The 17,606-nt window shown below is 45.2% G+C and overlaps 1 protein-coding gene across 2 annotated transcripts in view; it reads right to left on the bottom strand.

Annotated features, from left to right (window-relative positions):
* The window catches only part of PPP4R2 (protein phosphatase 4 regulatory subunit 2), a 73,321-nt gene extending 71,079 nt beyond the window's left edge, over window positions 1-2,242 (bottom strand). The window contains exons 1-2 of one of the 2 annotated variants that reach the window (XM_023199943.2): window positions 1,961-2,242; window positions 856-937 (exon numbers count right to left, since the gene is read on the bottom strand). In XM_023199943.2, the coding sequence (XP_023055711.1) occupies window positions 856-937; window positions 1,961-1,994 (116 nt within the window). In that variant the 5' untranslated portion in view covers window positions 1,995-2,242. Of the gene's footprint in view, window positions 1-855; window positions 938-1,641; window positions 1,683-1,960 lie in introns of those variants that run through there. The other variant, XM_023199947.3, reaches the window with a different exon arrangement.
* Window positions 2,243-17,606: the final 15,364 nt, after the last annotated feature.

A 17,606-nucleotide genomic window follows, 5' to 3' on the forward strand; every position in this document is an offset into this window, starting at 1 on the left:
AATAAAGCCAGAGAAATTATACAATACTTGCTGAAAGCTACACTCATACTAGGCAGAAAACCCACATATTAACAATGAACCCACAGAAACCTACCCCTTTCCTGCCGCCCCAGCCCCCACCCAAAGACTACAAAAAGAAGTCATCAAAGATGCACTGCCCTCTACAAATAAACTTAGCCAGAGTGCCTCTACCACACCAACTGCAAAACAATGAGCTGGAATGTTCCTTCTGAACACAGCCCTAACTTTATAGTGTAAGTTTCAGATTCAGAACATTTGGAAACGAGCTTAATAAAATGCTGAGCATATGTAACAAATCAGCTCTCCTAAAAGTCTACAGGTCAGTCAAAACTGTAGCATTTGGAATTTGTCAGATAATCAGAGTCCTCAAGACGATAAATAGAAGTGACACTTCAAACACCTACATATGCAAATACGACAAAAAAGGGCTGGACACACGACAATATGAGAAAATACCACCAAGACTGTGAAACAGAATCAAAGCTACAAAATTCTAGAAATAAGCCTATTTGTTATGGCCAAAAAGGGTCATAATGGAATAGGCATTCTTCCTTTATCTGGCTCGTTAAGACTAATACGTTCTCTAAGCATGCCAAAGCCTAGCTGCAAAGACAATTTTAACATACGCAAGTTTTTAAAATCCGTTACAGAACATTATAGAGCAAATAAATGTATACGTTCTTTAAATGTAAATTTATATATAAATTATTTAAATGACCAGGACTTCTACAATTTAGAATGAATTATTTATCCCAAAATACACTTTTTTCCCTTTCCTGAGCAATTCTGAATAATGCACTGGTCTATAACGACAAATGCATGCTTTCAACTTACATTGTTTCTCCAGTCTTGGCTACATGACAAAGAAACTGATCCAGGACAGGACAAACTTCCTTTTTCCCCCTCTTCTCAAAATCTAGATAAAGGAAGAAAAAAAAAGTTATCAGTTTTCTCAAAAGCCCTCTAAAAAACAAACTTTCCTCCCAGTCCTTTCCCTTAATAAGAATTAAACAAAAAAAAAAAAAAAAAAAAAAAAAAGGGCCTCTCAACTAAATAACCACCTCAACCCTCCAAGTTTTACTTCTAACATATCATCCTCTTTTACAGACAACAAGAATCCTCCTAAAGGGGGCACTCAACTTCACAAACCATTTTTAACGCAGTGCTTCTCGAAGTGTGGTCCGGGGGAACACCAGTATTATATTAAGCTGAGAATCCAGCGAAAATAAAAATCCCCAGGCCCCGACTCCCACCAATTGTTTATCTAAGTCCATAAATCTGCCTTTTTAAGAAACACCAACTACCCCAAGTAGCTGTCCCCAAATGATTCTGTATGTCAAAGAGTAATTCTCAAAACGCTGAAATCTCTCTATTCGAAGTTTGAAAGCCACTGTTCTCAAGCCTGTTGCGTGGAAGGCGTGCAATCAAGTACAGTGAAGGCAACCACCTTGAAATTAGGGCGCGGAAGGACGACTTCAAAAGCCCTGAAAAAGGCATCCTGAGACAACTTAAAAGTTGCGATGCCACCCCCCTCTCCACCTCCCGCCCCCACCAACCTTTTACTTTTTCTCCCACCCCAACGCCTGGCGTGCGGGTGGCCTGGCGGAGAAAGGAGGATACCTGGAAGGGAGGAGTCTGCGAGTCCGCGACTCGACCCTCGAACGGGCGGTAGAAAGACTGGGCCCCCCGCAAGAGCTTCCCCGGCTCCCCTCCCCCAGCCCAGACGCCGGCGGCCGACACAAAGCCAGAGCGGGGCGGGAGAGAGCTGCCCACAGGGCTCCCCGCCCCTGGGGAGGTGGAGGGGGATGGGAGCCCGGGAAGCGCTCTCCCTACGCCGCGCCCGGCCCCAGCCCCGGCCCTCGGAACCATCCGCCCTGAGAGGAGAGACGAGCGAGCCGGAGAAGGTGAGGAGGAATGGAGAGGGGGCAGCTACCCCCACCTTTCAGCGCCTCCTGGAGCCTCTCGACGTCCATGGCTTCCCGGAGTCCCTCACAGCCTCCGCCTCCCTCCGCGGGTCTCTCGGGGACCGGAACGCCTCCCCCCACCCCCCCGACGCCCTCCCCCTCCCTCGCACACACTCCGGCACGCAGGCGACCGGGGGGGGGGAACGAAGGGAGCCGGGGGAAGCGTGCGAGAGAGCGAGACCGACAGAGCGAGCACCTCCCCAAGCCGCTACCACCAACCCTCCAACATGGCGCCCGGCACGTCACCGCGCGCACGCTCCCTGTCGCCGTCCTCGCTCCCGCCGCGCCCCCGGCCCGGAACCCGAGAGCGCGTGCGCGGCGGAGGCGTGACGCTGGGGCCCAGCGCCGCAGCCAGTCGCGGCTGTGTCCCGGCGGCTGCCGGAGCCTCGGCCAGGGGTCCAGCCTCCGCGAGCTGAAGACTGAACGGTCAGGCGACAGGTTTGCAGGCGGACTCCTAGGTTTTGAACCCTGCCGTTTTTTGCTCTCTATGTGAACTTAAGCTATTTACTTCGTCTCTCTGAGCCTCATTTTCCCCATCTGTACAGTGAGAGCACTGGTACCGATACCCTATGCAGTTGCTGTGAGAATTCAGTGTGTACACTTCACGTTCAGAATGCGCCTAAAAAACGTTCAGCGAGACCGGGCAGGGGGTTCACGTCGGTGATCCCAACACTTAAGGAGGGAGGCCGAGGCGAGAGGATCGCTTTAGCCCAGAAGATCGAGACCAGCCTGGGCAACAGAGTGAGCCCGCCCCCGCGCCCTTCTCTATTTAAAAATAAATACAGGCCGGGCGCGGTGACTCAAGCCTGTAATCCCAGCACTTTGGAAGGCTGGGGCGGGCGGAGCACCTGAAGTCAGGCGTTGAAGACCAGGCAGGCCAACATTGGCGAAACCCCGTCTCTACTAAAACTACAAAATTTAGCGAGCGTGGTCGCGCGTGCCTGTAATCCCAGTCACTCGGGAGGCTGAGGCACGAGAATCGCTTGAACCCAGGAGGCGGAGGTAGAAGTGAGCCAAGATCGCGCCACTGCACTCCAGCCTAGGCGACAAAGCGAGACTCTGTGTCAAAAAATAATAGTAGGCCGGGCGCGGTGGCTCAAGCCTGTAATCCCAGCACTTTGGGAGGCCGAGACGGGCGGATCACGAGGTCAGGAGATCGAGACCATCCTGGCTAACACGGTGAAACCCCGTCTCTACTAAAAAATACAAAAAAAAATCTAGCCGGGCGAGGTGGCGGGCGCCTGTAGCCCCAGCTACTCGGGAAGCTGAGGCAGGAGAGTGGCATAAAACCCGGGAGGCGGAGCTTGCAGTGAGCTGAGATCCGGCCACAGCACTCCAGCCTGGGCGACAGAGTGAGACTCCGTCTCAAAAAATAAAAAATAAAAAAAAAATAATAGTAAAACTAAAAATACATACATACGCTCAGCATTACTAATAATCCTAACAAGATACCTCCCTGCTTAACCCAACGTTCGTTCCTCACTGGCCCCACCTGTGGCAAGAAGTAATGTGTACAGCAAAGTGATTAAGAGCTCAAGGTTTGGAATCAATATTCTAATCCCAACTCAACTACTTACTCTTTTTGTGGCCCCGAAGTAGTTACCTAAACTCAGGCAGCTTCAGGGTTCTTATTTATAAAATGGGGGTTGTAAAACGGCGAAGAGGATTGAGTGATATGGCGAATGTGAAACATTTGGCACAGTGCGTGAAACTTGGAACACTCAGCGTGGCTGCGGTTTTTATTACCACTGTGATCATTATTACATTACGTAATCATCCAGGAAGTAGGAGAGGGTGGAAACCTCAGAAGTCCTCTTCAGCCTTGACATGTTACAAATGGGAAAGCTGTGTCATAGAGAGCAAGTCTGGGGAGACAGAACTAGAACCCAGAACCCAAAACATCTGGCTCCCAGCCAGTGCGTGGACATTTTTATACTCTTTATCTGTGAGCCTTTGAAAGAAAAGGTACTGCCCGGGCTCCGTGGCTCACACCTGTAATCCCAACACCTCGGGAGTCTGAGGTGGGCGGATCACCTGAGGTCAGGAGTTTGATACTAGCCGGGCCAACATGGCAAAACCCTGTCTCTGCTAAAAATAAAAATAAAAAAATAAAAATAAAAAAAGCTGGGCGTGGTGGCAGGCACCTGTAATCATAACTACTCAGGAGGCTGAGGCAGGAGACTCCCTTGAACCCGGGAGGCTGAGGTTGCAGTGAGCCAAGATAGCACCACTGTACTCCTGCCTGGGCACGACAGAGTGAGACTCCGTCTCAAAAAAAAAAAAAAAAGAAGAAAGAAAGAAAAGAAAAGGTACTAAATTGTTCCACCTCCTCTTCCAAAAACCCAGCCAGCACAAAGTCATGGAAGGAAGGAGGGGAAGAGAAGGACTGAGAGAGGGAGGGAAGAAGGTTATTGTTTAGTCTAAGAAGATGCAAGTTTGGACACAGTCATTACACTGTTGACCCTCTTAAAAGAGAGTGGGTCTGACCCTGATCCTAGGTGGTAGATGTAGGCAAAAGACACACCCAAAATAGGTCTCTTAAGTTGTGCCATCAGAGAACCAGTCCCCTGTGTTTTTAGACCTCATTGTTCAGAGGATCTAGCTCAATTACAAATATCCTTGCAGAGAAAGGGAATAGGGTAGCATCATCAAGCACTTGGCCAGCACTTACCAGGCACCAGGTTTAGTTTATCCAGGTGCCTTGCAGTCTGAAGGGCCTACTGCCTACATGGCAAAGCTTAGCCTCCCCTTCTGTCTGCCACTCTACTATTCAGAAGGGTCTCTTACTGTAAGAGCTGTGCTGTACCGTAGATATTAGCCATGTGTGAATATTGAAATTTAAATTAATTAAAATTTAAAATTCAGTTCCTGAGTTCTTCAATAAAAATCCAATTTTTTTTTTCTTTTTTGAGACAGAGTCTCATTCTGCCATCCAGGCTGGAGTGCAGTGGTGTGATCTCAGCTCACTGCAACCTCTGCCTCCCGGGTTCAAGCAGTTCCCTGCCTCAGCCTCCCGAGTAGTTGGGATTACAGGTATCAGTCACTACGCTCGGGTAATTTTTGTATTTTTAGTAGAGACGGGGTTTCACCATATTGTCCAGGCTGGTGTTGAACTCTGGACCTCGTGATCCACCCACCTCGGCCTCCCAAAGTGCTGGGATTACAGGTGTGAGCCACTGCACCCAGCCTAAAAATCCAATTCTTCACAGAATTGTCACAGCAGCCACATTTTGAGCACATTAAGTGCTCAATAGCTACATGTGGCTAGTGGCTCCTGTATTGGGCAGTTCAGATAAAGAAAATTTCATTATTGCAAAAAGTTCTATTGGAACTTTCTGTTGGAGAACACATTATGCTAATTTCTAACACTTTGTTTTGTCCCTTTCATTGCTGTCAGCTTAACTGAATTTCTTATGGTTTTTCAGATCTTACCTGGTCTTCAGATAATCAAGGCCTGTGCCCCTCTGGTTAGCTCCTCCTCTCCAATTCACTTTGCTATGTTCCTCTGCAAATTCAGATCTCTACTTAAACACCACTTCCTCTGGTATACTTTCCACAATTCCCTTAGGCTGTCATTACTGTGTGCACTTTGTCGCCCGTCATAGACCTTATCCAGTGTCTGGAAGTCAAGATTGCAAGGGGAGAAGAGGCAAAAGATGAAGCTGAAGAAATAACTTCGTTTGGTTCATTCCTTCCTTCTTCCTTGAATTCTTCTCCAGCAGGTCTGTATCGCAGTATCTGCAATTACTAGAGCCTCCTACTGGCCGGGCATGGTGGCTCACACCTGTATTATTGGCACTCTGGGAGGCCAAGGCTGGAGGATCACTTGAGACCAGCCTAGCAACACGTCTCTACAAAAAATAAAAAATTTCATGCGTAGTGGCGCACACCTGTAGTCCTAGCTACTCGGGAGGCTAGGAGGACTACTTGAGCCCAGGAATTTAAGGCTGCAGTGAGCCGGCATCATGCCACTGTAATCCATCCTGGGCAACAAATATAGTGAGACCCTGACTCAAAAATAAAAAATAAAAGTAAAAAGCCTCCTACTGATGCCAATTTCCTGGGAAGAAAACAGAGTACAAATGTGGCAGCCAGCCCCCACAATTACCCCTCATGATCCTCACGTGCTGAGATTCATGCCCTAGTATAATCTGGCACATTGAATCAGAGCTGTCTGTGGGAAGGCCCTAGGGCTTCTGCCTTGGCCTCTTGAATTGGTGAATGGGGCCTCCATGGGGGAAGCCAGCTGCCATGTCATGAGAACATTAGACAGTCTTGTGGAAAGGCCCCACAGAGAGAAAAACTGTCCTTGGAGGTGGATCCTCCAACCTCAGGAATTCCTTCAGGTAACTGCAGCCCCAACTGACATCTGGATCACAACCTTAGCAGACATCCTACACTAGAGCGGCCCATCTAAGTCACTTCCCAGTACCTGATCCACAGAAACTGTAAAAAGTGACAATGTCTATAACTGTTCTAAGCCTCTAAATTTTAGAAACTAATGCAACAAATAAGAAATTTAATAGTAACAGCCAATATTTATTAAATACTTTTATGTGTCTGGCATTCTCCTAAGCAGTTTACAAAACTATCAAAAAGATTCTCCTAAACAGTTTACAAAAGTATTTAATTGAATCCTCACAAAATCCTATGAGGATCCTCCTCACTTAACAGAAAAGAAAACTGAAATATAGAGCCCCGGCACATTGGCTGACGCCTGTAATTCCAGCATTTTGAAAGGCCGAGGCGGGTGGATCACCTGAGGGCAGAAGCTGGAGACCAGCCTGGCCAACATGATGAAACCCCATCTCTACTAAAAATGCAAAAATTAGCTGGGCGTGGTGGCGGGAGCCTGTAATCCCAGCTACTCGGGAGGCTGAGGCAGGAGAATTGCTTGAACCCAAAAGGGAGGGCTTGCAGTGAGCCGAGATCGTGGCACTGCACTCCAGCCTGGGTAACAAGAGCAAAACTCCCCCTTGAAAGAAAGAAAGAAAGAAAAAGAACCTAGACTGGCTTCAAAGCCCCCAAACACTTCCTTGTCCTCAAGAAGTTTGCAAAATACTAGCAAAGATAAGATGTAAGTGTAGGCCCTCATGCAAGGTAGAAAGCAAGGCCGTATATCAGATATTTAGAGGCCTGCAAAATTTCTTCGAGGAAGAGATGGAAGCTGCTTTTTAGAAAGGGTCTCGCTTAAAGACCAGAAAAGATTTGTACTGAGACGGAAGAGCCCTCCAGGCAGAGGGAATGGTATTAACAAGGTAAACAGTCTGTGAGGCTCTCCAAGGTGCTGGGGAAAAGTTGGTGCATAGTCTCTCTTTCCCCCACGGAGCCCATAGTCTAGTGGGGAGGTGGACTTTAAATACATATGAACATTCAGGAAGACTGGCAAGATGAAGGCCCATGTTCTGGGTATGCACAAGAGGGAAAAGGCCTGAACATGGAGGAGACACAGAGTAGGCTGTAGAACATGGAGACAGAAAGAGATGGGAGGGAGAAAATAACCAGAACTATGTCAGAGAACATGTGGGTGGATCTTTTTTTAACCCCAGGGAAAAGTACTGGAGCTTGGCTGTCCTTCTGAGATGGGTCTGTGGGAAGGGACAAGAAGAGATTGAAGCAAAATCTAGAAAAACCAATATCCAGTCTAAATGAGCTGGAGAACAGAGGACAGATTGGGTTACAATACCACTATACAAAGCTTTAGATGTTCTTTGATTCTCTTGGCTTTTTATTCATGCCCTGAAGTCCTTATTTGTATACATAATGGGTACCAAATAAAGTTGGGATACGAAGATAAACTAAACTGAATACATTTTTCTAAACAAGTACGAGAGCAGTTTCACAAACCGTCAGGCTTCACTTTTTTCCCAGAGACTTTCCACTTTTTTAGTGGAAACAAGGGTAACAAAGGGTCTACGCAAAAAACTCTGGGTTGTTTTCTCTGGTGTCACCACAGGCATGATGGCTGTTGGTGGCCATGTTGGGTGTAAGAGCAGTGTCAGAGGAGGGAAGTGGCAGAGTGAAGCTGCCTAGGTGGCCATCTTGATTAGGTTTGACTGTAGTAGTGGAAGTTGGCTTCAGGCTGTGTGAAAGAAAATGGGAATTTATGAGGAGAGTAGGGTATTCCACAGATCAAGGATGCTCACTGAACCCAACAGCCATTCTCTTCTTCAACTCTGCACACTTTCTCTCTCTGTCTCTCTCTCCCTTTCTCCACACCCACACCGACACATCCTATAGGTTCTGTTTCTTGGGAGAACCCTGACTAATACATATACAGTCATGTGTCACTTAATAACAGAGATAGATTCTGAGAAATGTGCTGTTGGGCAATTTCATTGTTGTGCAAGCATCGTAGAGTGTACTTACACAAACCTAGATGGTATAACCTCCTACACACCTAGGCTGTGGTACTTTCTATTGCTTCTAGGCTACAAACCAATACAGCATGTTGCTGTCCTGAATACTGCAGGCAATTGTAACACAATGGTAAATGTTTGTTTATCTAAACATACCTAAACATAGAAAAGGCATAGTAAAAATACAGTATTATAATCTTATGAGACCATTGTCATTTATGTGATCTGTCATCGACTGAAACATTATTATGTGGTGCATGACTGTATATACACACACACGTATATTCAATAATTGAATATGATAAAATTGAATAGTGTATTAAGAGAAAAAGGTCTAAAATCAGATACCTAGTTTAATTCCTGGCTTATTACTTCCTAGCTGTTTGAACTCAGATGAATGATTGATATCAAAATGCCTTAGTTTCCTTATGTCTAAATTGAAGTTAATAGTGGTGACTTACTCATTGGTTTGCTGAGAGAATTAAGCCAGTGATCTGACTCAATCGATGTTAGGTATTGTTCTTACTTACATAGGTTAAGAATTACAAAAATAATCTTTATGGTTTTTCTTTCTCTTTTGAAATGATTTCAAATTCACATAAAAGTTGCAAGTACAGGCCAGGCGTGGTGACTCAAGCCTGTAATCCCAGCACTTCGGGAGGCTGAGGCAGGCAGATCACTTGAGGTCAGGAGTTCAAGACCAGCCTGGCCAACATGGTGAAACCCTGTCTCTACTAAAAATACAAAAAATTCACCAGGCATGGTGGCACACACCTGTAGTCGCAGCTACTTGGGAGGCTGAGGCAGGAGAATCGCTTGAACCCAGGTGCTGGAGGTTGCAGTGAGTCAAGATCTTGCCACTGCACTCCAGCCTGGGTGATGGAGCAAGACTCCATCTCAAAACCAACTAACAAACAAGTTGCAAGTGCGAAAAAGAAAATAAACATTTTTTTTTCCTGAACTATTTGAGAGTAAGTTGCCGAAGAGATACTCCCAACCCCCTGAAAACTTCAGTATATAATTGCTAAACATAATTGTACACCAAGTATTATTATACAACAATTGAGGCCGGGTGCGGTGGCTCACGCCTGTAATCCCAGCACTTTGGGAGGCCAAGGCGGGAGGATCACGAGGTCAGAAGATTGAGACCATCCTGGCTAATACGGTGAAACCCCATCTCTACTAAAAATACAAAAAATTAGCTGGGTGTGGTGGTGAGCACCTGTGGTCCTAGCTACTTGGGAGGATGAGGCAGGAGAATGGCGTGAACCCAAGAGGTGGAGCTTGCTGTGAGCAGAGATTGCACCACTGCACTCCAGCCTGGGTGACAGAGCGAGACTCCATCTCAAAAAAGAAAAGAAAAGAAATATATGTAGCTTACTCTATTTCAATTATATCTTAAAAGAGTTGTACAAAAATATTGACTCCCTAAACACAAGTCAGAAATTTAAAAAAATTTAGTTTAGCATACAACGCATTTAAAGTACATACCTTAAAAGGGGAAATAGGGATAATAAAAGCATTGGGGGATTTTTGGAGTTAAAAATAAATCACCCAACTATGTTACCATTCATAATAAAATTAAAGTAATAGCCATGCTACCAACTGGAGGAGAAATGTTATAAACTTTGAATATGTAACATCATAATAGCTAGTAAAATCCGATGACAGAAGAATGAGAGAATGTATAAGCATGCTAAATTCTAAATACTTTGTGCAGAGTTAATTCAGACTTTCCAAAATAAAAACAGATATTGGCTGGGCACAGTGGTTCATGCCTGTGATCCCAGCACTTTGGAAGGCCGAGGTGGATGGATCACTTGAGGTCAGGAGTTTAAGACCAGCCTGGCCAACATAGTGAAACCCTGTCTCTTCTAAAAATACAAAAACTAGCCAGGCATAGTGGTAGACACATGTAATCCCACCTACTCGGGAGACTGAGGCAGCAGAATCACTTGAACCCAGGAGACGGAGGTTGCAGCGAGCTGAGATCGTGCCATTACACTCCAGCCTGGGCGACAGAGCAAAAGCTCCATCTCAAATAAATAAATAAAAATAGAAACAGAGATGAAGGGCCAGGCACAGTGGCTCATGCCTATAATCCCAGCACTTTGGGAGGCCAAGGTGGGCAGATCATCTAAGGTCAGGAGTTCAAGACCAGCCTGGCCAACATGGTGAAACCCCATCTCTACTAAAAATACAAAAATTAGCCTGGTGTAGTGGCTCACACCTGTAGTCCCAGCTACTTGGGAGACTGAGGCAGGAGACTCGCTTGAACCTGGGAGGTGGAGGTTGCAGTGAGCTGAGATCATACCACTGCACTCCAGCCTGGGCAACAGAGTGAGACTTGGTCTCAAAAACAAAACAAAACAAAACAACAACAACAACAAAAAACAGAAACAGACATGAAGAAGGCATAGAGTGGGGAGGAGGATAATTATCCTTACAGTTAGTAAACTTAGATACAATTGTTTGGACGAACGGAGGCAGGATGGTTCACTTCCGGGTTCTTCTTCACCACCAACTCTTCCCGTGTGTGCGAGAATGCAGCTGACGCCCGGGAAGGTGAAGATTAATCAGGCATGCACCAGGTGATGTCAATCCGAGGAGACCAAGATTTACCTGGTGGCACCTGCGGAGCCCCCCTCCCCCGACATGCCCGTGCCCCGCCTATTGCCCTTCCACTCCTAGAAAAGTCACTCCCAGCAGATGCACCCGGGGCGGGCTTTCTCAGCCCCCACTCTTGTCGGGACTGTATTAGAAACTCCCCCCAACCCAGCTCCGGTCCCTGAAGCTAGATGACCAAAGAATAAATTTGCAGTTTTGCTTTTAGCCTTGCCTACTCGCTGGTTCTTTTGTGCCCACTCTGGTGGTCTTAGAAAAACAAATCAACAATATAGGTATTATTATTTAAATTCTTTTTTTGTTTGTTTTTGAGACTGAGTTTCACTCTGTGGCCCAGGCTGGAGTACAGTGGTGGGATCTTGGCTCACTGCAATCTCCGCCTCCTGGGTTCAAGAGATTCTCCTGCCTCAGCCTCCCAAGTAGCAGGGATTACAGGCGGGTGCCACCACGCCCAGCTAATTTTTGTGTTTTTAGTAGAGACGGGAGTTTCACCATGTTGGCCAGGCTGGCCTCAAACTCCTGACCTCAGGTGATCCTCCCACCTTGGCCTCCCAAAGTGCTAGGATTACAGGCATGAGCCATCTGCACCTGGCCAAAATTCCATTTTTTATTCACATGAAAAAAATTACCAATTGCAAATGACAAGACAGACAAAGATTTGCATTCAAGTGGTCTATTTGGGGGCCAAATCCAAGGAAATACTGGTAGGAGTGGGGAAGTGAGATAGGGATGGCAAGAAGGCCAATAAATAATATATATTATTAAGGAAGTTACTACTGTGGGCAGTTTGAGCTTCTTCACACTGGGAAATTCTGGGACACAATTATGGAACAGACCAGAGTTACCTTCCAGAGAAGATGAGCTGAGGTATTTATCTACCTCAACTCCTGTCAGTTAGCGATTGTTACTACTCCCAGAGGTGTTAATTTCCCAACACTTTGAGCCTTTCTGTAGGTAAGCAGAGCAGGCTGCAGTGGCAAAAGGGAGCCTTCAAGCAGAGTCACAGGTTGGGAATCAGAATTTGAACTAGCATGCATGGAAATAATGTATGTTAAGGGAATAAGATAGGGCATGCTATGCTGGTCATCTATTATATGCCAGAAATTGTGGGTTCTAAATAGGCAGATGGCAACCTTAGGAAGCTTAAATTCCAACACGCAGTACACCAACTATTTTCTTAATTATTGACTTTATTTGAATTTCCTCTCATTTGAGCACATATTGGTTTTATGTTTTAAAAGCACAATACACATACAAACAATAGAATATCAGAGAAGCTGTTATAAACAATGATCAAGTTTTAAACATTTAGTATTTTTTAAGCTAGTATCAGCCCTTTTACTTTTCTTTCAACTGTGTGCTTGCAATCTTTTCTTTTCTTTTCTTTTTCTTTTCCTTTTTTTGAGATGGAGTTTCGCTCTGTCGCCCAGGCTGTTGTGCAGTGACGCGATCTCGGCTCACTGCAACCTCTGCCTCCTGGGTTCAAGCAATTCTCCTGCCTCAGCCTCCCAAGTGACTGAGATTACAGGTGCCCACCATCACTTCTGGCTAAATTTTTTTTTTGTAATTTTAGTAGAGACTGGTATTCTGCCATGTTGGCCAGGCTGTTCTTAAACTCCTGACCTCAGGTGATCTGCCCGCTTTGGCCTCCTGGAGTGCTGGGATGGATACAGGCATGAGCTACTGCACGTGGCTGCTTGCAATCTTTCCTAATAACAATAATTTAGAAGAATTCAATTTCCTAATATGACATTTAGATTTGCATTGTCACTTGATCCAGAATAGCAATCCTGAAAAAAGAAATGCTATTGTTTTGATAAACTCTAAGTGCTCCATAATGAGACAGGCATAGGTGTTCCCAGGTGTCTCTTTATAGTTATAGCCTATATGTCATATACATGACATACAGCCTATATGAGCATAGTGGATACATCAACATTTATGATTTTGACTATCATCTCTGGGAGTCTATGGGGACTGTGGAACTGAGGAATTGTTAAAGTACTCTTGTCCAACAGATTAGATTTATGATAAGGAACCACCCCCTCCCAAATCATTCATTCATTTTAGATTACTGAATTGTTTCTGGTATGAGGGGTTTATTTGGTTAATGGTAGTTTTCAATGAGGGGAAAAAGATATAGTTGTCTTAAGACAAACACCAGGAGAACAATTTTCTTGATATTTTGACCCAGGTTGGCAATACCATTTTTCATCTGAACATGAAGACAAGGTATTTTTCCAAAGATGGAATGATTCTATTAAAATGACATGAAAATTTTGTGGCTGGAATCCTAGAAGGATGTGTGGTTTTCAATAAAATATAAATGAAAAAAGCATTGTTAAAATGATACATTTCCCTTGGCATCATTTGAGCCTTTGAATATAGAGCTATCTCTGGATTTTTCACTTACACAAGACCTTTTTTCTCTCTGTACTAGTTTGAGTTGTGTTTGCTGTCACTTACAATTTAAAGAGTTTTAATGACTAAAGAAATTGGTACCAGGAGTGGGGTGGTTTCCAGGCAGCCAAAATCCCACAAATACCTATTACAGAGCTATAAAAAACAGATTATGGAAATAGAGAGCATTTACACAATAAGGAACTTTAACCTCATCTGACCTAACCATGTCATTTTATGAATAAGTAAATAATCAATCAATACATTATCTCTCTTTTTTTTTTTTAGGGGCAAGGTCTTGTTCTCTCACCCAGGCTGGAGTATAGTGGTACAATTATAGCTCATTACAGCCTTGACCTCCTGGGTTCAAGTGATTCTCCTGACTCAGCCTCCCAAGTAGCTAGGACTACAGGCATGCACCATCACTCCCAGCAAATTGAAGTATTTTGTTGTTGTTTTTTTTTGAGATGGGATCTTGCCATGTTGCCCAGGCTGGTCTTGAACTCCTGGCCTCATGATCCTCCTGCCTACCCCCCCCCAAGGTACTGGCATTACAGGCATCAGGCACCACACCTGGCCTCAATATACTTTCACTGACTGAAACTTTATTTATGTAAGACAGAGTCTCGCTCTGTTGCCCAGGCTGGAGTGCACCTGGCCTCAATATACTTTAACTGAATGAGACTTTATTTATTTATTTATGTAAGACAGGGTCTCACTCTGTTGCCCAAGCTGGAGTGCAGTGGTGCAATCCCGGCTCACTGCAACCACTACTTCCTGGTTCAAGCAATTCTCCCACCTCAGCTTCCCAAGTAGCTAGGCCTACAGGTGTGCACCACCATGCCCAGGTAGTTTTTGTATTTATAGTAGAGACGGGATTTCACTCCCAAAGTGCTGGGATTACAGGTGTGAGCCACCATGCCTGGCCAAGACTTGATAGGATTGGTTATTATATCCCAGCACCAACATTTACAGGAAAAGTGATTTCTGAGAACACTCAAAATCAATACAGGATAACAGGGTATTGTGAAGCTTTGCCAATAGGAATTGGTCCCAATTCATGATGCAGATGAATAATTTCATTTATTTATTCTTTAGTGTTTTTTTGTTTTTTGGTTTTTGGTTTTTTTTGAGATGGAGTTTCACTCTTGTCACTCAGGCTGGAGTGCAATAGCACGATCTTGGCTCACTGCAACCTCTGCCTCACCGTTCAAGTGATACTCCTGCCTTGGCCTCCTGAGTAGGGAGGATTACAGGTGCCCATCACCACGCCCAGCTATTTTTTTTTTTTTTTTTTTTTGAGACGGAATCTCACTCTGTCACCCAGGCTGGAGTGTAGTGGTAAGATCTCGGCTCACTGCAACCTCCACCTTCCGGCTTCAAACAATTCTCCTGCCTCAGCCTCCCGAGTGGCTGGGATTACAGGCACGTGCCACCATGCCTGGCTAATTTTTTGTATTTTTAGTAGAGATGGGGTTTCACGTTTTAGTAGAGATGGGGTTTCATCCATGTTAGCCAGGATGATCTCAATCTCCTGACCTCGTGATCCACCTGCCACAGCCTCCCAAAGTGCAGGGATTACAGGCATGAGCCACCGCACCTGGCCTAATTTTTGTATTTTTAGTAGAGGCAGGGTTTTGCCAGGTTAGCCAGGCTAGTCTCAAACTGCTGACCTCAGGTGATCTGCCTGCCTCGGCCTCCCAAAGTGCTGGGATTACAGGCATGAGCCACCGCACCCGGCCCTTAAATATTTTTTGAGCATGAGAAATGTGTTAGCCATTGAGTTGATGATGGGCATAGAGCAGAGAACAGGATCAGCAAGGACCATATCCTTAAGGAACTATGTGTCTACTGGGGCAGGTATTCAATAAACTAATAATTTTATACAAATAAGTATTATTATTGTTATAGTAGATAATGCTAATTAAAAAGTGCAGGGTGATATGAGTCAATATAAAAGGAGGACCTGCCCTTATATGGCATAATAAGGAGGCTTCCAGGAGGAAATGGCATTTAAATTCGGACGTGAAGGATAGTGGAAATTTGCCAGGTGAAAGAAGGTGTGAGGCAAGGTGTAGGATTCCAGGTACATACAAAACCCCCGTGGGAGGAAAAAAGCTTGAATACTTAAAGAAAAAACAAACCAGCATAAATGGAAATTAGTGTAGTGGGGGAGAGTAACTCAAGATGAGAATAGGGAGATAGATTATACAGGAACTTTCTGAGACTTTTTTTTTTTTTTTTTTTGAGACGGAGTCTTGCTCTGTTGCCCAGGCTGGAGTGCAGTGGCACATCTCAGCTCACTGCAAGCTCCGCCTCCCGGGTTCACGTCATTCTCCTACCTCAGCCTCCCGAGTAGCTGGAACTACAGGCGCCTGCCACCACGTCCAGCTAATTTTTTTTTGTATTTTTAGTAGAGATGGGGTTTCACCATGTTAGCCAGGATGGTCACGATCTCCTGACCTCGTGATCCACCCACCTTGGACTCCCAAAGTGCTGGGATTACAGGCATGAGCCACCACGCCTGGCCTTGTTTTGTTTTTGTTTTGTTTTGTTTTTGAGACAGAGTCTCACACTGTTGCCCAGGCTGGAGTGCAGTGGCACAATCTCGGCTGACTGAAGCCTCCGCCTCCCGGGTTCAAGTGATTCTCCTGTCTCAGCCTCCTGAGTAGCTGGGACTACAGGTGTGCACCACCACACCCGGCTAAGTTTTGTATTTTTAGTAGAGATGGGGTTTCACCATGTTGGCCAGGCTGGTCTCGAACTCCTGACCTCAGATGATCCACCCACCTTGGCCTCCCTAAGTGCTGGGATTACAGGTGTGAGCCACCACACCCGGCCTCTGAGACGTTTGGAAAGGAGCTTAGGCATTATCCTAAGAGCAAAGGGGAATATTGGGTGGGTGGGTTATGGTTTAGAGGAAACCAGAGTGAATGTAGAGAGAGAAGACAGACACAGGGCACAATGCAGGCTGCAGATGACAGGGACTCAAAGGGTTCTGAGCAGAGATAGCAGTAAAGATAAAAAGAGAAAGCTGACACAGTTAATATTCAGGAGGCAGACATAGTCCATTATCTTCTTTTCTGTGCTAGTTTGAGCTGTGTTTGCTGTCACTGGAAATTCAAAGGGTTTTAACTTACCACAGAAATTGGTACTGGGAGTGGGGTGGTTTAGTGGCAAAGTAATGATTTAGTGATGACAATGATGTAAAACCAGTGGGGAAAGAGACAAGGATAATGCCCAGGTTTCTGGGATAAGGTAGGGGGTAGGTATTAGTGACATTTATTACTTAATGGAACAATGAAGGAGGAGAAGGAAGGGACATATTAAGAGACTGTGATGAAAGAGGGTGAAGCTGCTTTTGAGCTGTGTTCCAACTAAAGGACTTGATTAGGAAGCAAACAGAAACAGGATTGCCCTGAGAATCGTAAAGTGCAGCCAGAGAGTCATGCTTTTCTACCTAAGTTCCTCTAAAAAGATAAGGAAGGCAAAACTTCTGCATATGAACCCCCTGGTAAGTAAACGTGGGACACTATGGTAGACTGGTAAATTGTCATTCCTTAAATCTGATATTTAAAAAATCTAATAGCCATTTATTTAGTGGATTCTGGGAGCACGAACAAGATATTTTTAATATTCTGAAATTTCAGATTTTGTTTTTTTCCTTTTTGAGAAAGGGTCTCACTTTCTCACCCCGGCTGGAGTGCAGTGGCACAGTCTGGGCTCACTGCAGCCTCAACCTCCTGGGTTCAAATGATCAGTTCCCCCAAGTAGCTGTAGGCGCACGCCACCACGTGCCGCTAATTTTTTGTAGCCATGTTGCCTAGGCTGGTCTTGAACTCCTGAGCTCAAGTGATCCACCTGCCTCGGTCTCCCAAGGTGCTAGGATTACAGGCGTGAGCCAGTATGCCCGGCCTCATGTTTTACTCAAATGCACCCAGACTTTACTTTTCTACCATAATAATGTGGACGTGATAATAAAGCATGCTTTTAAAACTAGCGAGTGTTTTGAATCAGCATTATGCTAAAAGTCTTATATCTCGTTTGTCACAATAACCCCTATAAGGTAGTTATTTTAATGTCTATTGTTTAAGGCACACAGAGGTTAAGCTATTTCTACAAGGTTACACGACTAATAATTTATAAGCTAGAAGCCGGGCGCGGTGGCTCAAGCCTGTAATCCCAGCACTTTGGGAGGCCGAGACGGGCGGATCACGAGGTCAGGAGATCGAGACCA

Source organism: Piliocolobus tephrosceles, chromosome 2, assembly GCF_002776525.5.
Source record: "Piliocolobus tephrosceles isolate RC106 chromosome 2, ASM277652v3, whole genome shotgun sequence".
NCBI classification, from domain to species: domain Eukaryota; kingdom Metazoa; phylum Chordata; class Mammalia; order Primates; family Cercopithecidae; genus Piliocolobus; species Piliocolobus tephrosceles.